General features: G+C 47.5%; 9 protein-coding genes across 9 annotated transcripts; 4 read left to right on the top strand and 5 right to left on the bottom strand.

The window, feature by feature from the left end:
• Positions 1–272: 272 nt before the first annotated feature.
• On the bottom strand, positions 273–2,752 carry F4812DRAFT_419416 (uncharacterized protein). The gene is made up of 8 exons (XM_047933333.1): positions 2,439–2,752; positions 2,216–2,351; positions 1,977–2,158; positions 1,883–1,919; positions 1,761–1,828; positions 1,303–1,685; positions 1,179–1,246; positions 273–1,108 (listed from the first exon to the last, which is right to left on the bottom strand). The coding sequence occupies exons 1-8, from the start codon at positions 2,526–2,528 to the stop codon at positions 648–650; spliced, it is 1,425 nt and encodes a 474-aa protein (XP_047793213.1). The 5' UTR covers positions 2,529–2,752; the 3' UTR covers positions 273–647.
• Positions 2,753–4,797: 2,045 nt separating this feature from the next.
• Positions 4,798–6,288, top strand: F4812DRAFT_419405 (Brix-domain-containing protein). The gene is made up of 3 exons (XM_047933332.1): positions 4,798–4,898; positions 4,963–5,046; positions 5,134–6,288. Exons 1-3 carry the CDS (start codon positions 4,885–4,887, stop codon positions 5,993–5,995), a joined length of 960 nt encoding a protein of 319 aa, XP_047793212.1. The 5' UTR covers positions 4,798–4,884; the 3' UTR covers positions 5,996–6,288.
• A 2,383-nt stretch (positions 6,289–8,671) lies between these two features.
• On the top strand, positions 8,672–12,413 carry F4812DRAFT_456906 (DUF1765-domain-containing protein; the record flags this gene model as incomplete). The annotated part of the gene is made up of 2 exons (XM_047937071.1): positions 8,672–11,250; positions 11,303–12,413. 2 exons carry the CDS (start codon positions 8,672–8,674, stop codon positions 12,411–12,413), a joined length of 3,690 nt encoding a protein of 1,229 aa, XP_047793211.1.
• A 172-nt stretch (positions 12,414–12,585) lies between these two features.
• Positions 12,586–15,317, bottom strand: F4812DRAFT_469376 (MFS general substrate transporter; the record flags this gene model as incomplete). Its single annotated transcript, XM_047938873.1, has 4 exons — positions 12,586–13,511; positions 13,601–14,686; positions 14,729–15,057; positions 15,310–15,317. The coding sequence occupies 4 exons, from the start codon at positions 15,315–15,317 to the stop codon at positions 13,174–13,176; spliced, it is 1,761 nt and encodes a 586-aa protein (XP_047793210.1). The 3' UTR covers positions 12,586–13,173.
• Positions 15,318–16,429: 1,112 nt separating this feature from the next.
• On the bottom strand, positions 16,430–18,885 carry F4812DRAFT_456904 (putative pantothenate transporter; the record flags this gene model as incomplete). The annotated part of the gene is made up of 11 exons (XM_047937070.1): positions 16,430–16,794; positions 16,940–17,151; positions 17,228–17,352; positions 17,469–17,572; positions 17,635–17,702; positions 17,759–17,852; positions 17,911–17,997; positions 18,052–18,139; positions 18,251–18,328; positions 18,394–18,495; positions 18,604–18,885. The coding sequence occupies 11 exons, from the start codon at positions 18,883–18,885 to the stop codon at positions 16,430–16,432; spliced, it is 1,605 nt and encodes a 534-aa protein (XP_047793209.1).
• Positions 18,886–19,619: 734 nt separating this feature from the next.
• Positions 19,620–21,161, top strand: F4812DRAFT_282250 (Clavaminate synthase-like protein). Its single transcript, XM_047931043.1, has 3 exons — positions 19,620–19,873; positions 19,949–20,211; positions 20,274–21,161. Exons 1-3 carry the CDS (start codon positions 19,789–19,791, stop codon positions 21,033–21,035), a joined length of 1,110 nt encoding a protein of 369 aa, XP_047793208.1. The 5' UTR covers positions 19,620–19,788; the 3' UTR covers positions 21,036–21,161.
• F4812DRAFT_282237 (putative hyoscyamine 6-dioxygenase) lies at positions 21,091–22,421 on the bottom strand. The gene is made up of 2 exons (XM_047931042.1): positions 21,893–22,421; positions 21,091–21,836 (listed from the first exon to the last, which is right to left on the bottom strand). The coding sequence occupies exons 1-2, from the start codon at positions 22,268–22,270 to the stop codon at positions 21,147–21,149; spliced, it is 1,068 nt and encodes a 355-aa protein (XP_047793207.1). The 5' UTR covers positions 22,271–22,421; the 3' UTR covers positions 21,091–21,146.
• On the bottom strand, positions 22,422–24,523 carry F4812DRAFT_282155 (alpha/beta-hydrolase). Its single transcript, XM_047931041.1, has one exon. It carries the CDS (start codon positions 24,334–24,336, stop codon positions 22,573–22,575), a length of 1,764 nt encoding a protein of 587 aa, XP_047793206.1. The 5' UTR covers positions 24,337–24,523; the 3' UTR covers positions 22,422–22,572.
• A 546-nt stretch (positions 24,524–25,069) lies between these two features.
• Positions 25,070–27,600, top strand: F4812DRAFT_282085 (uncharacterized protein). The gene is made up of 3 exons (XM_047931039.1): positions 25,070–25,355; positions 25,504–27,053; positions 27,124–27,600. Exons 1-2 carry the CDS (start codon positions 25,287–25,289, stop codon positions 26,896–26,898), a joined length of 1,464 nt encoding a protein of 487 aa, XP_047793205.1. The 5' UTR covers positions 25,070–25,286; the 3' UTR covers positions 26,899–27,053; positions 27,124–27,600.
• Positions 27,601–27,729: the final 129 nt, after the last annotated feature.

Below are 27,729 nucleotides of genomic sequence, written 5' to 3'. Positions count from 1 at the left end.
CCATACGATTGCCATCAAGGCTTGTATCCTGCTCCTTGAATCCAGATCCTTCGTCTGTACTATTCATCGTAGGAGGTATACGCAACCTATATCTGCTGCAGAGTAAAGCCATACATAGAAGGTAAGTACGAACGACGATTGTACATTGTTAAGAACTAATTTAGGTAGGTACCTAAGGCAATCAAAAGCTCAAATGGTATTACACGAGGTCAGATGCTTAACATGAACCACGATCTCGATAACTGTATACCCGGTACCACACGGACCAACATACAAACTAGACGAACTAGTATCATAAGGAAGCAGCTTCGTTCCAGAACTGAGCTAGTTAAATGTAAGACCGAGCTGGAATATGACGAATAAATAAAAAATTACCAATAGCATTTCGACTTCCTAAATTCGTCAGGCCTCGCGGTTCCACGCTCCCTTGTCCCTCCATGACCCCGTCCCAGCCCTGCCCAGCCCTGCCCTCAACTCCGTAACCGCTTCACGGAGAGAGAATGTACTGTCCGTTTTAAACCTGTAGGGTATAGGCATAGGTACAAATTAAGGACGAAAGATAAAGTCTATAAAGGCGAAATACCTTAGGTAGCGGATCAATGTGGAATTTTTTTAACGTATACAAAAATTGTGCCACCAGCTTTTCTCTACGACAACTCTCTTTCTCGCGTGAAAACATCCGACTTATACGATTCTTCCTGCTGCTCCGGGATGCTCATGCCCCGCCACGCGCCGTCGTGCTTGGAAAGCGTCATTTTCCGGGCGGCCGGGCGGCCCCCGCCGCTACCGTCAGCAGCCGTTTTGCCCCCCACGTCCAGGAGCTCGACGTCGCTGGGGGTACGCCCGTGCGGCTCGGCGTCCACGTCAAAGGGACCCTCGCTGAGCACCGACCACTCCTGCTTGATCTTGATCTTGTTCCGCGAGTCGAGCCGGTTGCCGGATGAGGACGGGCCGAAGCTGTTGAATGTTGATCCGATGCCCGCGCGCGTGGTGCCGAAGACCTTCGGCAGCGCCAGGCTGAAGAGCGATCGTATGGCCGGCATGCACGCGCAGATAATGCCTACGGGAACTTCGATCGTCGACCAGTACCCTGTCTCAACGTAGTCCTCTATCAGGTGGGTTAGGATTGCCGCCAGATGATACCTAGGAAGAAAGTACTCGTTAGGAAAAGCACTTACGTGTAAGGTTCTGTGTAGTACCGAATCGAATGAGGGAGTTAAGGCGGACGATGCTGACAATGGTGATGCTATACGGGAGGTTAGTGTATGCCATTTGGTACCAAGTTTTAGGGGGGTCGCATACAAGAAACCGACAGCAAACATAGCAATAATTTGCAACCTCTTCCTCAGCGACAGAGATAAAGCAAACAGCTCAGGGAGCGGCAGTATAATGACAGCTAAATCTAACACGATGTTGACAGCTGCGGCAGACCATCCCAGGACGTTGATGCTGATACATTGCGTCTCGGTTTCGCTGTCCCATTGCAACCAGGCTCCGGCGATTGGCCTGCACTGGAAGATCAGAAGGAAGTCCCACGTGAGGGCGTACAACAAGTTGAGGGCTATTAAGCCGTAGGTGACTAGACGAAACGACCGCTTCGGGAAGACTTTCAGGTAAAATATGAGAATAGAGATTTTGGTTAGAGCGAGGGATGAGATGTATATCAATTCGTCGAAATAATATAACTTGTCTCTGTTAGTAGCAAATTCCCGACTCTTACAAATTGCCAACACCTAAACGCTAGGAGGTAGGTAACTTACACGAAGGACCTCTGTTACATCATCATGAGGCACGAACCACATGTCCAAACCAAGCCCGTGCTGGGTAACTAGTTTGAATTATTAGGATGAGAACATGAGAGATAATCCAACAAGTGACTTACGAGGTATGGAAAGACTCGCGAGGGCGATCTCGAGAATCTATGGAGAAAGTTAGAAGACGATCTGATAAGGAGGTCCCAGTTCACAAAAACATACCATAACCACACACATAACACTATCATCATGGCCCCAGTCGTGCGAGCCAATAAGCCTTGCAGCACATCGTAGAATGAAAGCTAGAAGACTAAGCGCCCCGAAGGTTATCGCAATGATCCAGACAAGGTCCCGTCTATCTTGGCTCTTCACGCCGCACGTTTCCGAGGAGAATTTCTTCGTAGCTAATATCACTCACGTCAGTCATAGAATCGGCCGGGTCCTTCTGATAACTTAGGTACCTAATTGATCACGTATGGAGCAGCTCGCGGTCACGCATTCGGCGATCTGGAGTTGTAGCGACGCAGTCGTGCAGATACATGTTGTGTTGCTTATTGAGCAGTCCGAGTTGGCCATCGATGTCATAATACATTTTAACTAGACAATTTTTAGCCAGGCATTCACAGACACCTTTCGCCGGAGAGCTTTCTCCCGCGCTCCTTGTCTCTTCCCTGAGGAACTTACACCACAAGCAGGGGCTCCTGTAACGTCGAGAACGGCCAGCGTTGGTTGCAATGCCGTCAGGCATAGCAAAAGCAACGAAAGGAACTGCATCCTGCCCGATCGTAAAACCAAAGATCTAAGGGGTATATGGGGGGGGGGAACAAAACGAATGACACCACAGAACCATAGAAATTTTCGAAAAGGGAGGAAACCCCAGACTTAGTATATCTTCAAGAGAGAAGTTACCATTCGGTAAGGAGAAGCTAAGATCATCTATCAAGGGACTGCATGGCGCTGATCATGGTACAAATTTCTTCTCACATCTCATGTTTTCGTAGGTATGCAAAAGGAATTAGAATTCACTAGTAACGTAACTCTGGAGACCCAGCCTTGTGGAACGTATACCGGCCCGTAGAATCCGTCGCCGTTTACAAGCTGGTGTGACAGCTAAGCTACAGCTAAGCTCAAAACCGTCAATCTGCCAGCGGCGATAGTTCCCTGATCAAGCCTTAGTTTTCCTTACCTCAGCCTTTCATTACATAGTATACTGTCTGTCTATGCGCGGTTTACTTTCTAGGCCTGCCGATCAGGAGATGTTGCTGCCAGATTTAGAGGTGCCCAAGTAAGATAAAGGAGGCTTATTGACGTACATAGTAGTATTTGGGACTCGGCGACTCGGTGTTATTGCGCTGCCCTTGCAATTTGAGGCTTAGATGGCGTCTGGACTGCCGGGGTCAGGCCTCGATTTTTGATGAAGTGACATCGTGGTTATTGTTTAATAAGTTTAAGCTTCTCGAAGCTTTTTCTCATCGGCTTAGCATTGACTATTCCGGCGAATTTCGGCCGGGGTAGCGGAAGTATCAATATCTGGAATGTTACCCAACTCTCATAGCATCATGCATGTAAAATGCAATATGCATATCCGACCCGAGTATTGGTAATAAACTCCATTTGCCATGTCGTATATATTACCCAGCTTGTTACTTTATTAGTATGACACATCCAGCACATCTAATCAGCTTCAGACTGGCGAACTTTGTCGATTTGATATAATTTTTTTTTTTAATGATAGGTGGGTGGGATACTAAAAACAGTTAACGTGCCCGTGACGGCTCCGTGCTCTATGCTTATGATAATTTGCTAGATATGATGCTAACCCGAAGCGATTAGAGCTGCGAACCGGTGTTGGACGGCGTAGGTATCCATTCCGGTAGTTGTCATTTTGTGCGGTTACGTGCGGTCGTTCAAACCCCCACACAGAAACACGTGTTCCAGGGTCAACGCTACGTTTGAAAATTTTGGCAGGATGTTGTTTCGTACCATTTAAGTCTGGGTCGTCTCGCTTCTGCATGTTCCCCCAATCCCTCACCGAGCAAAGCCACCACAGGTTTATGGTCTGCTAGACTCATGCTTCCATGTTACCTAAGGTAGGTACCTACAGGTATATAATAAACACTGGCAAGATAGACTTGAACGGGGACACCTCGTTTGAACTTGGCTTGATAAGTTGTTTCTATCTGCCTTGACAGCTTTGGGTATCTAGGCGAGGTAAACTTATCAGCGGATGCGTGTTCATATGAAATCAGAGGTTTCGAACTGTAACTTCAAAAGCAAGGTAAGCTTCAATGTGCGGCCATTACACGATTGGTGTAGCGTACGCCAATGTAGAGTGTTAGTAGTAACGTTAGGTACTGTTTCCCATGGTCAAAACCGATTGAAAGCTAGGCAGAAGGCGGGGTGGTTATCTCGACAGAAAGCCATACGGCCTTAAAGGGACACCCCAAAACCTATTTGACTGGATGTTTTTGCGCGGGGCTACTTCCATGTATTTCGGGAATGAAGATGGGTATTGCGTACGCCATTCTCTCGAGTCTAAATTGCCTAGCCAACTTAGTTCAACGATCAATGCCGTTTCTGTCTTGGAAACAGGAAGACTATTCTGTTAGTTTCAAGAATGCCATTGCATTAGCTTTTGCAGTCTGGATACCTGATATGAAGCTTGAGACACTAACAGGTATGTTTCGACTATCTCGACGAGTCTTCCTGCGACAAAGCCTTAGCTTTAAGTATTGAATAATATTTTTCTTGAAAAATCGTAGCACTATATCGTAGCTGAATGGATCCGGTGAAAGGGAATACCTAAGCCTGATGGTAGAAAAAGAATTGTACCTAAGTATTTGGCAAGATGCTTGTTTTTGTACCTAGGTAGATTTTAGTGGAGAAAAGACCCTGATTGATCTTTGGAGAAATGCAGGTGTAAGGCGCAGGTGCTACCTAAGGAGCTAAGAGCGATGTCTTGCTACACCGCCTGCTTATTATGTTATGTACCCACTTAAAAAAAGTTCTGCCGTTCTAAAAATTTCCTTAGATCCCCTCCAATTGGAAGACCATTTGCACGAACTTCAAACATTGGCGACAACAACATTAAAACAACAACCAAAAAGCTCAATATAAAAGTACATTCATAATGTTGAGACAAATGTACGGACGGGTTCATCTCATGTTAAAATAAAATTGCACGATATGCTAATCCGGATTACCTTAGAAAACCCCGCAATGCGCGCTCGAAACGAGCACTCGAGAAGAAAGCGCCGAAAGTAGTCGAGAATCCTAAGACGGCTCTTTTCCTGTATGTTATTCGATCTATGTCTACCGTATTGCGAGATGAATTTTTCGTATATCACATCATATATACAAGTACTGATTGAGGCTTCAGCCGCGGAACTACCTGTTCGCAAGTCGTACAGGATGCTTTAACCGACCTCTATTCCTTGCGCCAGCCGCTCGCTAAGAAATTCACCAAGAAGAATGCCATACACCCCTTTGAAGATCCCGCCTCGCTCGAATTCTTCAGCGAGAAGAATGATACATCTCTGCTCGTATTTGGCAGCAGCTCCAAGAAGCGCCCGCACACGTTAACCCTGGCGCGCACGTTCGCAAGCAAGATCCTTGATATGTTAGAATTACACCTAGACCCGGAGAGCTTCCGGCGCATCTCCCAGTTCAAAGGGCGCAAGTTTGCTGTTGGTTTACGGCCGATGATGCTATTTTCTGGCACTGCCTTTGAGAGCCCCGTGGCAAACGAGTATACTATGGTTAAGAGCATGTTGATCGATCTATTCAAAGGCGACACCACAAGCGACAAAATTGACGTGGAGGGCTTACAGTACATCGTGTCTGTGTCAGCCGAAGAGCCCGTAGGCGATGCTGTGAAGCCGGCGATCCACCTGCGCATATATCTTATTTCGACGAAGCGCAGCGGCCAGCGTCTCCCCAGAGTTGAGGTAGAGGAGATGGGCCCCCGAATGGACTTCCGCGTCGGCCGAATGCAGGAACCCGAAGAGGCAGTACTGAAGGAAGCCATGAAGACGGCGAAGGTGGGCGAAGAGAAGACCAAGAAGAACGTTACGACGGATAGCATTGGTGACAAGATCGGCCGCATCCACCTTGGCAGACAGGATCTTAGCGAGCTGCAGACGAGGAAGATGAAGGGACTTAAGAGAAGTCGAGATCTAGATGACGAGGAAATGGAAGATTCTGTTGTCGACGAGGACGCCCTAAAACGTCAGAAGAAGTAATTGGCCTTTTGAGGACGAAGCGCATGGAATGGCGTTCTGGTTGGGTTGATTTGGTATTGCTACATTACATGTACGTGTCTTGTGGAGTTGGGAGTTCCCCGTTAATGAGATCTATACCTCATCCAAATCTACTTCCCACAGCTGAATTGATAACATCTCATGCTCCCCCCGCTACTTCTGTGACTTGAACTCTTGGTACATCCTACCAACTCAAAGGAAGCCTAGTAGAGATAATTCCCAAGCACATATGTGGAATGTGTATCCTACCGCCATGTTGAAACCATATGCGTCGTTTTCTTTTCTTTTCTTTTTATAGTTATGTTACCAGGGGACGGCTAAGACACCATAAGTCCCGACGGGTTGTCCCGCCCACGAGAATGTACGAGAACGCTGTCTCACATAAGCGGCCTTGGTATGTTCTACGACAGCGCGCCCAAGATGGCGATGATGCTCATCCGATGATGGTAGTATGATATTTTTGGTCAACGTCCGTGGAAGACAAACTATGACGAAATTAATCTATTAAGATGCTTCTATGTAGACAGTGCGATACAACTTGATCGCTTTTTCTTTAGTTGCACGAAACATAGGTACTCTTTTCTTCGATAAGTATTAGTTAGAATCTTGCATGCTATTCGATGGGAAGTAGATATATAACTGCGTCATGTCATATTCAGTGTGTTATAAAAGTTAGGTAGGTATTTGCAGTAAACGGCACATTAGCTTTCTAATTCATACAGTCCTAATTAAACCCTTGCATAGGAGGTAGGTACCTATCATGTCGCGTCATTTCATTCCGTGCTTACCTACCTAGGTAGATTTGTACATATGCGTTGTACATGAAATACCCCTATAAGTGGCAATCAAAAATCCCCATCTGTCTCGAGTTTAGAGTGCCTGCAACTGATAAACTTTTACAATTTTCAATGGTTATGCGATTTATACACGTAGGCAAATGGACAGATGTTCCCCTAAATATCTCACTCCTGGAAGAGGTCGATGTGTCTTTGGTCGTTTTGGTGTCCCAACTATTCGGACTTCCGTGAAATTGGTGTTATTGGGTTGTACTATTGCAGTTATGGAAGAACCAGTAATGTCTATAGGGAGACCCCTGTTAGGCCTGTTAGGCATTGTCCAAGTTTGGCAACAACTGACAGCTCAAAAGTGTTATGTACCCCGAAATATCTCTTATAATTGCAACGCGATTATTTAACCTTTAGAAAGCTTAAAAACATTATTATTCGAGTTCTGCATTAAGTGGATGTAGGGATTATTTACAGTATTTTTTGAACAAGTTTTTTGCTGAAATATATAGTTAAAAGTCTAGATAGAAAGTAAGGTAGGCTTTTGAGTGTACTATGTACATAAAGACGGTACGTTGTCAGGTGGCGGACTAAGCTGTCTAGCTGTTGACAACCTGACAGGGTCTCTCTAAGACATCACTTTTGAAAGGGTCACCCGTACGTCAGGGGCAATTGGCTACCTACCTCTACTCACCTATATACTAGCTGCGTATGCGTATACCTAAGAGGCATGGATTCAAGATCTAAGAAGATAATCTATCATGAAATACCTTATTGCAAAGCCCCTTTTCAGCTATCACCTCACCCTGTGACCATAAACGTTAATTCGTGGTTGCCAGACCTTGACGGCTTGCCGATCTCTATGAAATGTGCACGTGTATCTACTAATTTGCAAACGTATTTGTGGATGTCTTTTTGGGGAAGATGAGCAATGTACAGATACGTAATGGCATCATGACTACTGTTTTACAAGTTTTTATTCACATACTTCTTTAGGTATTCACCAGTTATCAAGAAGGTATTGTTACGTACCTGTTTTGCGCAACGTCCCACGTTTATAGGTAAGTAATATGCTGGACTTATTGAGGATGGGGAAAGATTAAAGAATAAAGAATATTATATTAGCATATTAGGTACTCAGGTACGTACGGACGCATAGGTATCTTAGTTTAGGTACGGATCTGTAGTGCGCCGCGCCCCGGCTGAGCCGCCTTATATTAGATTAGGTAGGTACAACCTACCATCAAGAACTGCTGTCACTGTATTTAAACCGTTCTACTATTACCTCTAGGTATCTAGGTACCTGTAGCCCCACAACGAAAAGTACGATACAGGTACCTGGTTACTGCTTTTACTAACCTTTTTACCTTTACCTTTAGGTAAGAATCGCGAATAACCAAGACCGAGCGTGCCCTTAAGCTTTTGAAACACCATTTTACTAGCTTAACCTATTTGTCGTTTTTGGTCTTTCGTTATTCACCTTTTGCACCCACATTCGTTTTATGCTATAATTTTTTTTTTTATATTTCCCAACCCCGGCTCTGTCTTCTTATTAATCTATCGCATATCGCAGAAGGGAATGATTTTCGCTATTGTTTTTTTTTTCTCTTTTTTTTCTAATCTCATATTCTAACCGGGGAAATAATCGTGCTGCATCTGATAACCTAATGACTTAAGGTGGCATCGTTGTGTCGAACCTTGAGAGACAACCTCACACCCCCCTTCTCATACATAGATAATACCAAGTTGCGAAATCCCCCCCCCCTTTTTTTTTTTTTTTTTTTGGTCGCAAGGGCGATTAAGAAGCAGATATATTCTCGACTAATCCTCAGCTTGGGCTGATCCACCTGACTGCAGAGACACTTGCCATGAAATGAGTGGCCCAACCTTGACTGCTGCGGTTTTACCAACCGTGAAGCCCGAACAGTCATTTCAGTCTCCCAGCCATTCTCATTCTCATTCGCATTCCACTACAGAAGTCTATCAAGCCCAATCCCCTCCAGCTGCCTCTTCAAACAACCGATCCTCAAGCACCAATAGACCCCCTGGCCAACCTGACCAACCTGTTTTCGATGTACCGACTTTCGATTTTGGCACAGATTTCGATCCGACTTTGTCCTTTCCGAATCAGCTCTTAAGCAATAGTACCAATGAGAAACCCACGATCGCTCCCATTGAAGAAATTATGGTTAGTCCTGAGCCCAGGACAGGCAGAGTGGAGAAATGGAAGCCGTCGACGAATGGATTACAAATTACACCCGATTGCGAAGAGGTCGCAGAGAAAGGGCCTAGTGAGGACCGAATCCCCGGTAACTCTAGGTTCCTGAGCCCAAATCCACAGGAAACGCATAGGAGTGTATCCGAATCGCTAGCATCGTTTGCTAAACGCCCATGGATGTCTGGGTCGCGGTCACCCTCGCCCAACGACAAGAAAAAGGAAAGGAAGGAGGAAAAGAACGAAGAGACGGAAGAAATATTCAATGGTCGGCTTGGTCGTGAACGGTCTGCTAGCAATAGTTCGATTATGAAGCTTAAGAGGTCTTCGCGGAAGCGCCCGGCATCACCTGCCAGTAGTGATGGAGGCAAGTCAACCGACTCACGCAGTAAATTCGGCTCATACCTTAATCGGATCAAGCAACGGCAACCAGGTATGCTGTCAAGGGGGAAGTCTCATACTGATAATGACAGCCTCACCTCCTCAACGGCCAGTATTGCGCCTCCATCCACAGAGACCCGTCAGTCACATAACTCGGAGACGAGTAATAGTACAGCCCCAGATGATGGCTTGGTCATGAAATCGACCCGACCTCGGGATCCTCTTTGGTCGGCATTCAAGGAGTTAGACAACGATTACCATAAGCTCCAGACGCATGCAAAACCCAACCATACCAACACTGCCAGTACAAAGATGGAGATTATTCGAAAAGTGTTGATGCGTTTCTTGGGGAACTATGCGAATCATTCATCGAATAAAAAACTGCATCACGAAGATCTAGAGCGGAGAGCTACAATTTTAGACAAATGGTGGAAAGGGCTTCTTGAGCTACTCGAAGGGAAGAATCAACAAGCCGTTACCGGAGCTGATAGACCTGACTTACTTGATGCTACGGCATCTATTATGATGCGGCCAGAATGGCGGCAGTGCAATGCTAGCTTCTGTCCACTGTCAGATCGAAGCTCCACAGAACAGTTCGAAAACCGAGCCCGAGCTACCTCTAACACATCTTCCTCCTCAGTCGATTCCACGGATTCTGCTTTCCTTGCTGAATCTGCAAGACATAATGTAGAAGTTATGTTCATCACGAATTTAGTGTCGCAAATGGCCATTGTGGTGGACAAGCTATCGCTTCGACATGCTCCATTAAGTCTCGTCAATTTTGCGGGCAAAGTTTTCGCCTATGCCTTTTTCTTTGCGCCGGGTATTGCGGACGTGCTTGTCCGGCTGTGGTCTTTGAATTCTGATCTGATACGCCGCGTTGCAGACGAGTTTGGCTTGCCCCGAGATGGTCGAGGCGACAACGATAGCATCGCAGCATTTTTCCCTCCGGCTGTTAGCGAAGTCCGTTGGTCCTCCGTTAAGACTTTGTCCAGTTCGCTCAAACGACCTGCAAAGTTGCCGGTAATGGCAGCTCATATTTCCTGGAGGGGACCGTGGGTTTCTAGATGGGCAGGACGCGACACAGATTTATTCTTCATATTTTGCAAGTATTATTACATGCTGGCTGAAGAATTTATGCCACCCAGTCTACCACTTGTCCAGAAAGCCTGTGCGCCGGGGTTTGTCCTGGTGAATGCCCAGATACTGTCTATTCTGGACTCCACTATACATCGTCAGGCGGCCGTTGAGGCGATGTTGGGGCCCCCTCTCTCAGATACGGCTCACGGTGCCGATGCCTCAGCCATGGCTTTGCCAGCTGCACCAAATAATAATATCATGAAGGGGATGAATGAAAACCGACTTATACTTCTCTTGAAAGACTTCCTATCTAGTGCCTCGGTGCTTTTCGCAGGTGCACGACACACGTTTGCCGAATCATTCATGGCTATCATGAAAGCTGCCGCTAAGCGGACTTCGCAATTTGATCACAATGCTTGTTTCACTATTTGCGACTTTCTGCAAGAAGCGCTGGTGACTTACAATAACTTTGTTTGTGTCCAAACTCCCGACTTCACCTACGTCGATTGGCCCTTCTGGATCGAGGTCTGCAAGAGAATATTGGACTCAAATCACACAATGTCCGAGATTCGAGTTATCTCATTCATCTTCTCGATCTGGGAGACCATCGAAGACAACCCGTTACGTAAGGAGATCGTGTGTCTAGATTGGCTCCTTCAAGAGGAAGTGTTCAACAAGTTTTTTACCAATTGGTGTCCCATGGTTAGAGCTTACTATATGCGATTGCTCTGCTGGAGACTTTGTAGAGACGCTGGCAATGCAGACGACACAGACGCGTAAGAATGTCGTAATCTCATAATTCTTGTATTTCTGCTTACTTTACTACAGCAAAATTTTCCTCGTCGTTTACTCGCGCCTCAAAACTGTATGGTCGCATTATCTTTGGCTGAAGCAGGTTGCCGAGCAGCAGGGGAAGTGTCTACCATCAACCGCGCCGTCTTTTCCTGCCCCCGGGAAACGATTCATGATTATTCGTAGCGAAATGCCTAGTGTACAACCTGGACTAATGGTTGGTTTTGACTCTTCTGCTCCATCGCCGCAGACCGAACCACAGCCTAACCCGGCAACTCACTTTGAATCCATGGACTCCATCGACTTCGACATCGAGCCGAGCGTCCCAAAGAAGAGAAGTAGCATTCTAGGTAAAATATTCTCATTTGCCAATAATTCTTCTGCCAACGACGATCTAGAATCTGTGAGGCGTGAGACTGCGATTTCGCGTAGTCGAACATTGCTGCTTTCCAAAAGTTCTGCAAGCGTTAGCCCGCCTGCGTCTGACTCGGACAGCATAGGCTCATCTCCCATTTACGAAGATATGCGATCCATTTTCAAGTTCACGCTATCATGGAACTCTACTGGCACCATGTCTCCCCCCAACCGTATCCTTACCCGCCCGCGGCTACCAAGCCCTGCACAATCATGTGTTGCTGCAAAAGGTGCCGCTGGCAGTTCACCGCCGCATGCTCCTGATCGTCCAGCTCCAACCCGGGCGGTGTCTGGAAGTCCCAATCCTGGGTTAGTTGATTCCGCGAGGAATGCCGATCCGTCTGGAGTACCTTCGTCACCCTCGTCAGCTCAGGGCATTTCCGCAACGTTTGACCGGCGACAGAGTTTCAGTCAGATGAGTCCTATTGGAAGGAGTAGTGATGATCTACCACTTCATAGTCCTATAAGCCAATCTAGTCAAAGCCAAGACGATGCATCCTTTTGCAGCCGGCCCTCGGTTGCTCCGACGCAAGAACCCATTATCACACCGGTTGAACCAAAAGGTGTCTATGCTAAGGGTGCCAAGTATGCTGGTCGGGCTTTAGCTGAATGGAGTCTCGTCGTTGCCGAATGTAACAGCTTCGTTGATCGAAGGCGAAGCGAGGGTGTTCCTGGATTGAGCGAAGTGGAAGTACCGGCTCTCGAAATGGATGGTTTCAGAAAGATAGGTTGATTCGCAACCCAAAACCTCAAAACGAGGTGCTTCACACTTGAATTGTATACCCAGCGTCATATTGCAAAATGTTGAGTGATTTCGTTCTTGCGGATTATGGTAAAAAGAGTTAGATGCCTTACGGGGAGTTTGGAGTTGACCTTTGGCGCATTCAACAGTTCGGACAACTATCGGAACTCGCATACCTTGTTCTTAAATACGGATGAAGCCGGTTATATTCATTTCTACTTGCAACCACATCGTTAATCGGCGTTGAGGAAATAATCGCTTCTGTGGCTGAGAAACTCTAGTTTTCTTCTTATGACTAGGGAATGACACAACATACCCCATCGGACTTAGCATATATTAGGTTAAGCTTGGGAGGTACCGGATATAGCTTTCGAGTGATCGGCAAAAACAAACAAACAAGGATATCTTATTAGAGGGACGGGTTAGATTCGGGTGACAGATATGCGAACGCACTTTGCAATTTCGGTTCGTAGCCGTGTAGGTAGGTATATACATAAAAGAGGCCCTTTCGATGGGAAGAGTCCATGGACTCCAACACATAAGCTTAAGCTTGTATCATATAGCATTGCATCAACCAACCGTCTGGACGGATTATAATATTACTCGGCAATGGGCTCAACTTGAGTCCAATATCTTTGCCCAATCCCTCGAACTATATCTGGCTTTTCGATCTTTGAAACAACGTTTGATCCATAGGTATTCTGGTCTGTGCGTGCATTACCCTCTATATACATATTTCTTTTCTAAACTTTCAAGATGACTGAGCAAATCTACTTCTAGCTCTTAATCTATCGCCATATAAGTACAAACAAATCATACCAATCGCGCATAGAATGGAGAGGCCGCCGAGCAGGCTTACTCCTCCGCCCACACCTAATCTTTCATACATAGGCCTGGAGAATAGGATTGACCCTGCGGCAAAAGAGCTTCGCGCAAAGGTATTCGCAGCGAATAAGGAGGCTGAATACTTCGGGTAGCATCGGGCAATGTAGAAGCTCATACACTGGAAGGCAATGAAGATGGAAACAAAAAGTATTGTCAGACCTATAATCGGCACGATCCAGTGGACATCTGGTCGCGAGGTCCATGCTAAGATCAGGAACAGGAGTCTATTAGCGTTTATATTGACTAACAATATGCAGAGAATGGGGAGGTAGAGAACGAAATATATCACTCACCGTAAATGAACAATCCGACAGGGGCTAGAAATGTCGTCGCCACTCCCGGAAGCAACCTCGCCTCAGGAAACCCGTATAAAGGCGGGGGTTCCCGGCGCATCACAGATTCTGCCTTAAGTCGGAACCAGCCAATATAGCCCAATACGGCAATGAACAGACCCGGCACAAAAGCCAGGAACGGCAAGCCAGACTCACCGAGATTGAAGCCATGCATATCGGAGAACACAATCGGGAACGCCTCGAAGAAGGAATAGTACGTCGCGTAGAGGACTGCGGCGTAACATGTGGTGTAAAGGATAGCAGGGTCAAGAGCATTAATCTGGAAAGGCTTGATTAAAGCGTAGACGACCTCTTGACGTACAGTCATATGGGCGCGCTTGAGATCTTCCGCAGTTGTTAATTCAGACCGTCCTGTACGCGCACGCAACCTGTTCGCTCTTCTGTGAAGGATAGTGTCTGGGTTTGTCTCCGGTAAAGTCAAGAACATAAGCACCCATACCGGCGCCGCCATCCAAAAGAGTTCCCATCCGCTCCATCGCCAGCCTTTCTCAGCCACCGCAAATCCGGATATGATAGGCCCTAATGCTGGTCCCAAAGTCGCCGACGTCGACCATATTGTTAGTACATACGGCAGTTTCCACGCCACGAACATGTCGTCAAGTGTAGCACCAGCTGCGGCAAGACACGGCGACCCGAAAAAGCCTAGGAGGAAGCGGAGCACGAATAACCCGCCGAGGCTGTTGACTAACGAGGCTCCGAGTGCTAATGTAACGAAGATGAAAAATGTTACTATGAAAATTCCCGAGCGTCCGACCGCAGGCATCTCGGACAGTGGTGACCATAACAATGGTCCGACCCCGTAGCCAAACACATACAGCGCGATACCCAATGCGGCCACTTCGTAGCTTGCGTCGAAAGAAGCCATGATATCTGCCTCGGCTGGGGCATACAAGGACGAGCCTATGTAAACGGCAAAGGTGTATAAGCCCATCTGCGTGGTGATGAACAACTTCCTCTTGAACGGCCAAGTTTTAGGATTGGCTGAGTCCGCGGCATCGTACCAACCCACTATGACGGGCTCGCGCGCTGGAGTTGTGGGTATGGGTATTGTCTGGACAGACGCTACACCGCCCTTAGGGGTGGCATTGCCAGTTATGGCTGGACTCGGCAGACCACTGTCCCATATCTGCGCGGTGCCAGCTTCAAGGTCCTTCTCGTCAGAAGGTGTATTTGCGCCCGTAGAGAGGACCGATGGCTGGACGCGGGAGGTGTGTCCTTGCTTCTTAAGCTCGTCCTCTAGCCTGCGGTCCAGGAGCGCGGTTGGACTGCCGGCATTTAGACTAGCCGGGAGCTGGAACGAGGGGAGCTCTTCTGGGTAAGGAAACAGATCCTTGCGGCCGAAAATTAAGCGAGCAATCTGTCCGATGCTCGTCTCGCGGATGACTTCCCGCATGCTTCTGTCGTCTGTCCTTCGTGTGCTAACGCTCTGGCGATGGGGAAAGGAAATCAAAAGGAGGGAGTGCGGCAAAGAACTTAAGACGAGATCATAGTTTCTCCCATCCCTAGTGAGTGCTTGATTACCTTCTTAAAAGTTGTGCGTGGGAAATAACCACTGCGATATCGCAACCTTCTCTTCCGGGTCCTCATGCACGGGATAACTCACTTCAGTCTTGTTCCGTCTACACATACACACACGCCAACTCACACACCTGGACATGGTAGTAGCCTAACAGATACCTAATCTAGACTATATGTCTGATAATGAGCCGGTGAGAAGACTCCGGACAACTCATCACGATGTACAAAGGGTCTAGATGGTGTAATCTTGAAGACGGAATCTGTACGACATGATGTCCTTGAAGATTGCGATTGACGGCTGCGTTTTTAAGTAACAGGAACCACACCCCCCATGTGATTGGTCTAACAACTGTGATTGATCATATCAACATCCGGACTCTCAGATTTATAAGCTACCTGATGTGAGGTTTGTCAACGCTTTGAGTTTTCTCTGCGCGGGGCGATTTAGCGAGACAAGAGAGTTCGTCTTAGCCCGATGCGAGTTTTGCGTATAATTCGAACATATTGATGCCCAAAGGCCGGGGCTGGAATATCATAACGAGAGTATGTTACCCATACAAGAGGGCGACGTGGGTGTGCAGAAGAAGAAATTTTGAAGACATCTGACTGGTAAGTTATTGGAATGTCACTTTTTTCTGGACATTGGCACTGTTATATGTAGGAACGTACGCAATGCATACATGTCCTGCGTCCCCTGGTAGTTCTTGACCCGGCCGAAAAATTCAGGGGTCACGAATGAGAAACCGATCTTCGGTGGGAGGTGGGCTATCGCATAGCCAATGAAGGGTCACAAGGACGTTGGCTCCCCCCTACGTCCCATACAATCGTCCCTGTATTTCTGCGCATGCAGCTCGACCCTGTTCAAAATGTTGTAAACTCCAGTCTCTCGGGTAAGACATTTTTTCCCGAGGATCCGAAAAGGTTTGGCTAGGTGCTTACCACTACACCTTGACGTTTAAGCAAACCCTAAATAGGACAACCTAATACCTGTTTTCATCCAATGTAGACCCTACTGGTTTACACGTATAAAGATCGGGTCAAGCAATAGTGGACTGTGGAATGTATCCATAAGCTCCGTTTATTGAAGCGTCCAACCTCGTGGGGTTTCCCTCTTATCAGTCTCGATGAGGGAACTGTTGTTGCTGGTCTAGTATTTGCTTGTTCCAACGTCAACGGTCTAGAACTGATATTCTATACAACAAAACAAGCTTTACCAGTGTAGCTCTATCTCCACCCATAATTGATGAACTATCAGACTTCCACAGAGACATCACCCTTCTTCTTTAAGTCATTATCCACTACGTCGTCCAGGATCGTGTCGTCTCTCTTGGCAGCGGCAATCCTCGCCAGCTTGAGCTTCCGTGTGTCGCTCTCAGTCTGGCGGGTCACCCACCAGGTAATCAGGGTGGTTATCATGCAGCATGCTACGAGAGCCATGGCTATCGCAAAGGATATCTGGTAGCGTGGGGCATAAGCACTCCTGAAAATTTGGGGCCCGATGGCACCTCCAATTTGGCCGTAGCTGTTCACGAAGCCGATGGAAAATGCTGACCCCGTCGCTCGGCTGGTTGTCTGGACACGCCACGGCCACATCATGGGGTACCAGGCGCTGGTAACTGTAACGGAAGTTAATAATTTTTTCCCTTTATTAAGAGGAATCGGTAGGTCTGGTCATATATCGAAATCTCGATAAAGGAGTAGTTATCATATTTTCAAGATTGACCAACAGGGGAACGCGGAACTCTTATTAGGGTTACATACCGGCATTGCCAATCATGGTCGCCGCATAAACCGCGCCGTTATTAGGGTACGCCACCAGAACCCCGTAGCACGCAAGGATTATGGTAAGGAAGGACAGCGGATATAGCGGTCTCGGGAGCCGGCCGTTATCGGCAAAGATCCCAGATACGCCGATCACGATGAGGCCCAGGATCGTGATGGGGAGGTTCAGAAGCTGCGCCTGCGCGATCGAACTGAAATTTAAGATATATTCGTTAGTGTCACAAAGTTTCTTTCACCTGCATCCCCATTAAACTATGAGCGACTTACGTGAATCCGAGGTCTGCGATGACCGTTGGCTGGTAGAATCGCACTCCTGAGGTACCAACCGTAAAGAACGCCCAGATAAAAGTGAAGAGCCACAGCCGCTTGTCTTTGAGCGATGCAACGATTTCCTGTGATATCAGAAATATTAGTTTCAGGCGTGTTGCAAACAATCATTCAGATCACATCGGTTATATATTTCTGGTTCGTGTCACCAGATGAGGAAGAAATTCGACATGTTACGCACGCTTAGCTTGAAATCCTGTTCCGAGGCCCTTGGAGAATTCGACGGCAGACGCGCTTGCACGAATGCTTTCTCCTTATCCGTCAACCAGGACGCTGTCTCGGGGACTTGTTTGAGAGATCACGTCAGTGCTGAAGATCTCAAGACTGGTCTATTTATATCGACTCACAGTCTGGCAAAAAGAACCATACGGCGACTCCCATGATAATCGTCGCTATCGCTTCCACCAAGAATAACCTGCCGATATCAGCGACCGGCATTAGGGGGGCTCAGAGAGCTATCGGAGGTCTTACCACTGCCATCCAGACAAGCCTCCTGCTCCCGAGGCATGGTCAAAGGCGAATGCGAGGATACCACTGAAGATTCCGCTGAGATTTCCGCATACGTCTGGTACATTTGTTAACCTCAGAATACCCAACTCAGTCGTCTCGTCTCAGGCACATACAGAAGTAGAGTAGTCTAAGAGACATCTCATCAGGTCTATACCAGTACGTCATTTGCAGTATAATTCCCGGAAACATTCCAGCTTCCGCTGAGCTAATCGTGAGTAAGAAAGCCTGGTGTTATGATGATAGGAGGTTCTCACCTAAACCCAGGAGAAATCTCGTTACGTATAAAGCCTCTTTGTTCTTAACGGCGACATGACATGCCAACATGATTCCCCATGTAATCATCTAGGACTCATTATTAGCCAATATATAAAAAGGGGCTCGTGGCCGAGTCTTTTATCTCGATCTCAATATGAGATACAAGAGAGGCGATCAAATGAACCAGGGAGCATTTACAATTCTTGACTGCCAATGCGAAGGTGAGAATTTCTTCAGCAGCAGATTCGAGGGTGCTTCTCCGACGATATATGGTATCTGTTTGGCACCGTAAGTTCTCATGACCCATTGACCATAGCGGATAGTTTTCGTATTAAACTCACATAGTATAAAACAGTAACCAAAGCGTATTGATCGGATGTCATCCCCAACTGCGTCATGATATTGTCGGGAGTTCCCCTATTCATAATACGAGCATTCGAGACCTTTCCGCACCACACTCGTGTCAGCAAGCGTCCTTTCTATTCTAGACCGCTACACCCCCCATAGGAAGTACCTAACCTAGGTAGGTAGGACTGTGATATCGATCTTACATTATCCGAGTCCAGGTTCTTGAACATGAAGATGATGGAGCATAGAGGCATGAGATGCCAGTCGATTCTTCGAATGAGCCTCCTTTCTTCCTCCGCCGTCAATGCGGTACGCGCACGCATGCGCTCGGCGTCGTAGCCGTCAATGACCTCTCCGCCGGATAAGTTATCTGTTATTTCACCTCTTCGGGCACGGTGAAATCCATCGTCGACGCTGCTGCTGCTGGAGCTGGAATTCACTGCAGCCTCTGAAGACGTCGCCCCGGTTGTCTTTGAGGTCGGCATTTTCTCTTCCGCGGAGGCTACCCGTTTATACCCTCTATCCGGAGTGAGAGGGAGATTCGGCCAAGCTGGAAAGATTTAAGGATTTTATGATTTATGTTTGGTAGCAGAGCAGTCCCAAATAGACTGACTGCATCTTTAAGCCCGAGAGCAAGTGTACGAACGACAAAAGAAAAAGGCTAGCAGATAGGTGATAGGAATTATAGAGCCATTGCCCACAAATATTACGAATTTTCCGCTATAGAATTGCTAATATACGACATCATACCTGGTTGATATTATCTGCTACTAGCACGAGTTCTATAAAATGGCCGAGTCGGAGTGGTGCTCACTAGGTACCTACGCAGTAGGCGCTTCAAAAAGAACCCTATATCCGTCTATTTTCTTGCTACTATCATTGACACCCATGCGCCGAGACTACCTAGACATTCCCGGGACCGCTTCCGATGGTGTGGTAGGGGGGATTGGATGTTGGAAGTTGGGGGTTGGGAGCTTCTCGACCGGTCATACTTGGTCCCCCCCGAGATTCGCCATCGGCCGGGATGATCACGACTTGGCTTTAGCTTAGCATTAACCCCCCTCAAGCTGCGCAAGACTGACAGAATCCGGCAGCTTGGAACCGACGGACCCCTCTCTTTGCCTCGAGGACCCTCGAATCCATTTGGAATGGGTGTTCGTAAGCCAATCACGCAATCGTGGAGGTCGTTACATCGGACCCTAAGCCTGCTCAGCGATGTCATGCATAAATCAACCTGCGCGTCCAGACTATACGCCGATCGCGTATCGTCGCGAAAAGATATCAGATTGTAATGCTTTTTATATATACCCAAGGTTAGGTACCTATATTATGATCGGTTGATTGACTTGTAAGTGAGCCTACACTGGAGTCTTTGAGATTGTCAAAAAATGGCCGCAGTCGCTACTAGGGCCCAAGCCGAAGGGAAGTCGGATATACCAACCTATCACCAGGTTCCGGAGACAAAATACGAGCGTAAGAAAGCATAGTATACGGTGCGCGGGCGCAGTGAAAGGGCTCTACATGCTGATATTATACCGTACCATATAGTTGACTGGGCCGATCTTGTAACATTGGATCTCTCCCAATTCGACGAGCCGGGAGGAAAGCAGAAACTTGCGACGCAGTTATTCGATGCGATTCAAAAGATCGGCTTCTTCTACATCGTCAACTTCGGCTTGACGCAAGAACAAGTTGATAGGCAGTTTGCTATCGGCAAGGAGGTATTCCAGCTACCGACTGAGGAGAAGCTGAAATATCGAGCGGACCTGGAGAATGGTGGGTATAACGGCTACAAGCCGCTCGGGCTTCGTGTAAGTTTCTTTCCTCCTTCGTTCAGATATTCCGTGTTATCTCTCAACTGACATCCCGGAAGCAAGTGAAGCCTGGGGTATACGACAACACAGAGATCTACAATATACCCAAGTTTATACGCGCATTCGAGCAGCCGCACCCGGAAGTTATCAACGAGAACCGGGCGGAGATAGAGGCCTTCGCTCGGCATATCCACGACAACATCGTAGGCAAGCTCCTAGTCCTCTTTGCTATCATCTTGGAGCTTCCGAAGGATTACTTCCTGCAGAGGCACCGCTACGACGAGAAGAGTGACTGCCACTTGCGGTACATGAAGTACCACCGCCGGACGGAGGAGCAGAACAAGATCCTAGACAACGTGTGGGTGAAAGGTCACACAGACTTCGGAAGTCTGACTCTGCTCTTCCGGCAGCCCGTAAGCGCTTTGCAGGTCCGCACGCCGGAGGGAGAGTGGAAGTGGGTCAAGCCGTACCCGCAGAGCATCACGGTGAATCTCGCCGACTCGCTGGAATTCCTGACAAACGGGTTCCTGAAGAGCAGCATTCACCGTGTCGTTGCTCCGCCGCCGGACCAGGCCAATATGGACCGTCTTGGCGTCCTGTATTTTGTGAGGCCGGAGGATAACCTGGAGTTGCGCCCTGTAGTAAGCAATGTGTTGGAGCGTCTAGGGTATGATAAGACCACGAATGGTAGCGCAGTTGGTATTACTGCTGGAGAGTGGGTGAAGGCGCGTGTCGCGGGGGGAGTTGCGAGAGATAAGGTGCGGAGTGATGTCTCCGAGCTGGAGGTTATTCGTGGTAAAACAGCTAAATACTACGACTAAATGTACTCCTAGCAAGTATAAATGCTTTAGAAATGAGTCCAGCTTTCACATTATGGCGATGAACATTCAAATGTTTCCGCCCTTGATAACCTGGTATGTGTGCGGCCTACTTTACGCGTCGTCGTTGATATACTGCTCGTATACTTCGGGGTAGAACTTCTTGCCGTTTTCGCGATGGCTTCGCACCTTGGTCCGCAGCTGAGACTCACCCCAAGTATCATATTTTCCCTTTAAGAACGCGGAGTCGATTGCATGCCCTTCCTCAGATTCTCTGCTAATATCAAGAGTGTCAAAATGAGACTTGAGAGAGCCAGCCGCTTCAGATTTTGTGAGATTACGACGGACGCCCTGAAAAAAGGGCACGCTGTATCTTTCATGGGGACCGGAGAGAACGCGATGTGTGGTGGCTTTGCATATCCCATTGGTTACCACCTCGAAAGCTTGACCGATGTTCACCACGAAAGTCCCAGGCACTACCGGGACATCAACCCATTCTCCAGCTTTGTTGAGGACCTGAAGCCCTTTGACTTCAGGAGGCGATGCCTGAAGTAAGAACGTCCACCAGCCGGAAGAATCCTTGTGAGGGCCAACACCTTGTCGAGATATTGTAGGGTCGCCATCTGGCAATGCAGGATAATGCACCAGTTTCAAGCGATGCTGGTCTGATAGAAACGGATGAAAAGTCCCAGAGGGAAGAGATAATGCCTGAGCGACAAGATCCAGAAACCGCTCTCCCAAGGCAGTGAGCTCTCGTATATAGGTTTCTACCGTAGACCGGAGTTTTGGATATCCTGTTGGCCACTAATAGTAAAATCAGTTTCGTGCGCGACTACAGGGTTCGAGCTATATAGACAGACCTGGTTAGGACCTCGTAGGCGTTCGTACAATGGAAGACCAGGGCGCCATATTTCTGTAAGCTCCGTTGCAAATTCAAATTGCTCCCGTTGGTCTTCTTTACCACCCGTATTCTCACTACCAACCCCGCTATACCCCAAAAATTGCGGCGAATTCTCCAATGCAACAGTCTTCTTAACTTCCTTACTTAACTCGAAAAGTGTGGGCAATGCATTGACCAACTCATCGATAGCGACTGCTGGGACGCCATGGTTCGATACATATAGAAAGCCAACTTCTGTAAGAGCATAACGAAGACTATCTAGCAGCTTAGGGTTAGTTGATGTGTCATTTGCTTGCGAAAGGTCTATTAAGGGGATTTCGTTGAACGATGTTGCCATTGTCTAAATTTGGAATATGAATAACTTAGACGATCGGCCCTAGTATAAATAACTTTATCATGAGAGTTTTAACCTATTAATGTGAGCTTGGCTAATGGTGATGCGTATGCCAATCTAGTAGAAGTCCACCTAATCACGCCATTCTTACCATCTATCGCAACTTTAAATCACGTGCTAGAGTCGGCCAACGCTATAGCAGGTACCTAAGGTAGGTATATATACCTGTAGAGACGATAGACTGAATGGAAGCCTGCGTAGGAAAAGTCTATAATTATATAACAGTTAAACAAACAGATATCAGATCACTTGTTCAGTCGGGGTGCTCTTTTGGGATCTCTCCAGAAGAGACACGCTTCGCGACGAATGTCATCTAGCTCGACTTTTGTATCGCCGGGTTGCACGACAAGTTGGAGTGCTGGTTTAGAATCGAGACCATATCCCTCAGGCTCATACTTGGGCCATTCAGGGGAACCTGGATACCTGTGCGTGTTCGGATTACCGGTCGCAACGAAGCTGGATAGGTAGCCGTGGTGCACATGGCCGATCTCTGGGTGCTGTACTTTAGGGTCCGGCCAAGTGTACCGTGCGTCAGCTGCATGCGGAATTCCGCGCCAAGCTGGGTAGCTGTTGTTGGTATTGAAACGAGCTTTCCAAGTGGGTACGCCGGCAGTAGATACTCTATACGCGGTCTCCTGCCCGGGACAGATATATCCATAATCACTCCAAGCCGCAGATACACGGGCGTATTGTTTTCCCCTCGGCGAATTCTTGAAGGGAGATGCAGCATCTGCTACGGGATCTGGGTATAAGCTTACCAGCGACTTAAGTTCGTCGGCAGTCAGGAGCGGGGAGGTTATATGCATGTAATTCACGAATTCGTCGTTTGTTTGCATATCTCCTGGCACGGCGAATCTTCCCTCATCTGTGACGCTAGTTGTAAGCGTCGGCACATGGAAGAAAGTTCCGTCAAGACCGGACTGTGAGCCAAGTTTTTCTAGTAGTGGACCGCCCTGTGTCGGTTGGAATGGCCATGTAATGTTGTATTGGGAATCGTCGTATAGTTTTATGCTAATCTTTCTGATATCATTGACTTTGGCAGAACGTAAACAAGCTAGAGCCGCTACATTGTCATTAGTAGGACAATGGAGGTAAGCCATATACTCGTCAAATTGGCGGACGTAGAGAGGATAGCTAGCATTTGGAAATGACCGAGCGGTGACAGATCCGGACTGAAGGATAACTCTAGCAAAATATGGCTTCCCAGCATCTTCACCGTAGTTGTGGAATTGGTGAATGCCCACAGAATGAGCACCAGCAGAACGACCGCCGAGTGTGATGTTTTCGGGATCCCCTCCGAAAGAGCTGATATGTTTTTGGATGAAATGTCTCAAAAAGAAATACTGGTCTCGTATGCCAAGGTTGAGAAGGCCTTCCTGACTGAACATGACAGACGGCAAAAAGCCAAGCGAGTTGAGGCGGTAATGAAAACTCACCACAACTATTGACGCCTTGGACGACGCGACGAATGCAGCCCCATCTAAGCTTTTACTACTCCCAAAGTTGAAACTACCGCCGTGAATATAAATGAAAACTGGAAGCTTTTTACTCAACGGAACACCCTGCGTCCGGTACACATTGAAATTGAGGCAAGCTTCGCCCTGAGCGTCTAAGTTCACATATTTGGGGTCTTGGATACATGCCTTTCCATATGTCGTAGCTGCTCTCACGCCGTCAAACGAAGGTGGCCAGTCGACGGGTTTGAAACGGCCTTCGCCAACGGGTTGAGTTGCATAATCGATACCGAGCCAAGCATCAACTGGGTGAGAGAACGCAACACCGCTTAAGGTAGTCTTTACAGGTCTTCCGGTAAATTTCCCATAGCCCTCGAGCGTAATGGGGTCACTTTCAACCGAGAACTTCGAAGTGTCATCCTCGCACGTCCTTAGGATCGAACATAATTGTTCTGAGAGCCTTGTCGTCCCATAAAGTGTCCGACCCCAGAAAAGCACAAAGCAAATAACAACGAAGATTGCGAGCCACCCTAATCTCTTCACGTATATCGCCATGTCGTTGGAGTGATAAGCTATAAGAAACTTGTTGTACCTAAGGTAATATTAGGGAGCTCCTAGTCCTTGGAGGCCTCTCGAGTCGAGTCTAGGCAGACGCTCGCGTACTATGTAGAAGACGCGGATCTGCTGCCCCTGAGGCTTGGACGAGAACCCGGTCGGTGCGACCCGACCCGTCCGGTCTCAAAATGATTCCGAGATTATTTTTTAAACGATCAAGAGGTATTCGATAATTTGAAATAAATAAATTGTACCTTCATACGGAGCTCTTATGATGTAATGAGGTTTGGTTGTAGTCTACTTAGGAGGTGGGTATGTACGTGGGAGGTTGACTTTTCGGGGATTCGGGTGCCTTCGGTTACCGACTTGCCTTATGCAAGTCGCACCATCCGAGCTGAAGGAAAATGTACAGGTACCTTTAGGTAAGCTGCTAACTGCTAAGGCTGGGATGGTGGGGGATGAAGTTAGGTACCTAAGGGCAGAATTGGGGAATTTAGCGTGATTAATGGATCTGCAGCGTGCCTTATATCCCGTTTGTACAGGCACTTAGTGACAGATGCATAGGGGGGATACACTGATACAGGTACAATTTGTCGCGTTAAATCATCGGAATAGATGTGATTGGATAGACGGCTTATGCCCCGGATCTGCCGCTTCCGTTTTAACGGTGGCTTAGCACATGTGAAATGTCAAATTACCTGGTACCTAAGTTAGGTACCTCTCCACTTTCCGCAATGAATCCAATCCCGTCCTTGTCTTCTTCATTGGCACCGACTCTCTCAGTCTTGGAGGTCTGGACGCTACCTTACCTTCAATTTGGTATTCCGAGAAGCCCATTTACTTGATTGGAAACCTTTCCGACATCCTTTTCGATGGCTTCCTTCATATATCCGCATAGACGTAAAGGATATCTCATTCATCAACGGTTATGATATTACGGAATATAAATAATGCCTCCAAGAAGATCCCATAAGAAATCTCGTGCTGGTTGCCGAAGATGTAAAGCTCGAAAGATTAAGGTATGTTGTGTTGTGTGTAGTCAGGGTCTCTAATTGCGCTTTAAAAGGAATAAAATAATATGGAAATGTCAAAAGGGAAAAAAATGGAGAAGAAAAGGAAGAAGAAAAGGAAAAAATGATGAGAGCGGCGCAGCTGATGCGTTCGCAGTGCGACGAAGTTCATCCTCGGTGTGGAAATTGTACCAAGCATGGCGTTGCTTGCGACTTTGAACATCCAAGTATCGTCGACACTCTCAGCCCAGTCGAAACACCTCGTCCGACGACATCCACAAGTAATTGCGATAGTCCATCTACGAATACTCTTCCACCGACGCCCTCCGTAGAGCCAACCACGCCTGCTCCCATATACCGAAACCCAGAACCACTCCCCTTAACGAATTCCAACAAAAGCAACCGTATGATGGAGTTGAAGTTACTACACCATTATACCACCATTACCTGTCAGACCCTTGCCATATCGTCGCCAGTGAGTGAGAAGATATGGCGGGATACCGTCCCGAGTCTTGCATTTACTGGTGCAGAATTCCTAGCCGACGCGCTACTTGCTGTTTCTGCCCTCCATCTACGGTCTTATTCTCCACACGACCAAGAACTTATACGCGCCAGCCATTCATATATGGCGGCAACACTTTCGGAATATAGCGCAATGTTGGGGAAGGGTATTACTGAGTCGAATGCGGAAGCGCTATTCCTTACCGCCGCACTCATCGCATTTCAGTCGACAGCGTCTCGCATTTTCACTCGGGATGATAGCGGTGATTTGAAGGGTCGATCTGATGGATATTCCCTCCCACTGTCTTGGTTTCACTCGTTTCAGGGAATAAAAGCTGTCGTTGCTTCTAGTTGGCATTGGTTGCGACATAGCGGCATCGTGATTCCGATAATCGAGTCACAGCCCGCGCTCAATCTTGATCTGTCAGGCCAAAACGCAAATTTCTTCGGACATTTGCTGACTGGAGTAGAAGAAGAAATCGCTAGCTTGGATGATCCCACCACCCAAAGTCTCACACGCCAAGCCTACCAACACGCCGTCGCTGTGCTCGACTGGGCTCATAAGATACCTCATACCGGTGCCCCTCTCGTCTTTCTCGCGACCGTTTCGCGCCGTTTTGTAGAACTGCTTGAAAAACGCCGCCCACGCGCTCTTGCTATTCTTGCTAGTTATTTTGGTTTACTAAAATCTCTCGATAGCATTTGGTGGTTGAAGGGTTTAGCGCGGCGCGAAGTCATGGGAATCGTTTCGCTATTTGATCCGGATGACGAAGAATGGTGGCCCCGTCTGCAATGGCCCGTACGGATCGCATTATACGAAGGGGATTTCATACCCCCAGACGTATGGGGCGCAGAACCGTCCAACGAGATGACGCTCTTGGACCAAGGTAACCCAAAGGGTGGTTATGTTAGTCATATTGAGCTTGTGAGCCAAATGTTCTCTACCATACAGAGCGTGCCCCCGGTGATACCGGACGAGGCGCTCGATGCACTCGCTCATCACACCTTTTTGGCTCAATCTCCGGAATTCAACCGGCAGATGGCGTCCTAGAATGATACGAACGTGCCATAATGAAGACCCCAGGAGATATGCTCGTTCGCTTTGAGCATCGCTAATCCGGGCTCGAACAATTGGGGCAAGACCTCACCTTCTAAAACATGATCTGGTTGAGTAGAATGCTATTTTGCCTTCTTCAGCTCCCTCAGGTGTGCATCACATGACCATGCAGCTAGACGCTGCAACGTTGGCAGTTTTCATAGGACTGATGTACAACAGCATCGAATGGATCGTCACATAGGAGGCCAAAATACGTAATATTAGAATTTCCACTCTCGAAGATACCCGCTTCGGTATTATTACCCGACTCTGTTAGAGTAGGTTTCCCCTCCAGGTTTCAAGGCACTGGAGATGGAAGTGTCTCTGACGTATATTACACAAAGCTTTCCAACTTCGGTGCAGAGTGTGTTACAGCGATGACAGCTTGCATACACATATCGGCATAATCCTCCGCCTGTATGTGTATATGGCAGATGGATTGAGACAGCAGAGTAGAAGGCTGAGGGGACATTGACTAACTGTATTATACAGTACGTGTAGTTTTAAACTGACTACAGTATAGGTAGACCTTGTATTAAAAAGGGATAGAAATCACCGCTATGGATCGATAAGCCAGCTCTCCACATCCATCACGAAGTGTATATACCTATATATTATACCTTATGTACTACCTGTGTAATAATAAATTCTAGTTTCTTCAGAAAGTCTTCTCTGTGACGATAAAGGGGTAATGAAATAGTATAGGTACTATAGGTATAATGACATAGCTCAAGTTGATCGATATCCCAACAGGTAGGTACTTAAATTTAGGTGCTCAACTACCTC

Source organism: Daldinia caldariorum (genome assembly GCF_022478825.1).
Source record: "Daldinia caldariorum strain CBS 122874 unplaced genomic scaffold F4812scaffold_3, whole genome shotgun sequence".
NCBI lineage: Eukaryota > Fungi > Ascomycota > Sordariomycetes > Xylariales > Hypoxylaceae > Daldinia > Daldinia caldariorum.
Note: the sequence above shows the minus strand (reverse complement) of the source record. Positions and strands in the feature narration are given on the sequence as shown.

Excerpts from the sequence above, each read along its gene's own strand:
- F4812DRAFT_282250 (XM_047931043.1), top strand. The coding sequence starts at position 19,789 with ATGGCCGCAGTCGCTACTAGGGCCCAAGCCGAAGGGAAGTCGGATATA. Across the intron at positions 19,874-19,948 it reads TCCGGAGACAAAATACGAGC|TTGACTGGGCCGATCTTGTA; the intron begins GTAAGAAAGCAT and ends CGTACCATATAG. Across the intron at positions 20,212-20,273 it reads ACAAGCCGCTCGGGCTTCGT|CAAGTGAAGCCTGGGGTATA; the intron begins GTAAGTTTCTTT and ends ACATCCCGGAAG.
- F4812DRAFT_282085 (XM_047931039.1), top strand. The coding sequence starts at position 25,287 with ATGCCTCCAAGAAGATCCCATAAGAAATCTCGTGCTGGTTGCCGAAGA. Across the intron at positions 25,356-25,503 it reads GTAAAGCTCGAAAGATTAAG|TGCGACGAAGTTCATCCTCG; the intron begins GTATGTTGTGTT and ends ATGCGTTCGCAG.
- F4812DRAFT_282155 (XM_047931041.1), bottom strand. The coding sequence starts at position 24,336 with ATGGCGATATACGTGAAGAGATTAGGGTGGCTCGCAATCTTCGTTGTT.
- F4812DRAFT_419405 (XM_047933332.1), top strand. Across the intron at positions 5,047-5,133 it reads CCTAAGACGGCTCTTTTCCT|CCGCGGAACTACCTGTTCGC; the intron begins GTATGTTATTCG and ends TTGAGGCTTCAG.
- F4812DRAFT_419416 (XM_047933333.1), bottom strand. The coding sequence starts at position 2,528 with ATGCAGTTCCTTTCGTTGCTTTTGCTATGCCTGACGGCATTGCAACCA. Across the intron at positions 2,352-2,438 it reads CAGGAGCCCCTGCTTGTGGT|TTAAAATGTATTATGACATC; the intron begins GTAAGTTCCTCA and ends AAAATTGTCTAG. Across the intron at positions 1,109-1,178 it reads TACTACACAGAACCTTACAC|AGGACTACGTTGAGACAGGG; the intron begins GTAAGTGCTTTT and ends CCCACCTGATAG.
- F4812DRAFT_282237 (XM_047931042.1), bottom strand. The coding sequence starts at position 22,270 with ATGGCAACATCGTTCAACGAAATCCCCTTAATAGACCTTTCGCAAGCA. Across the intron at positions 21,837-21,892 it reads GCCTACGAGGTCCTAACCAG|TGGCCAACAGGATATCCAAA; the intron begins GTCTGTCTATAT and ends TTTTACTATTAG.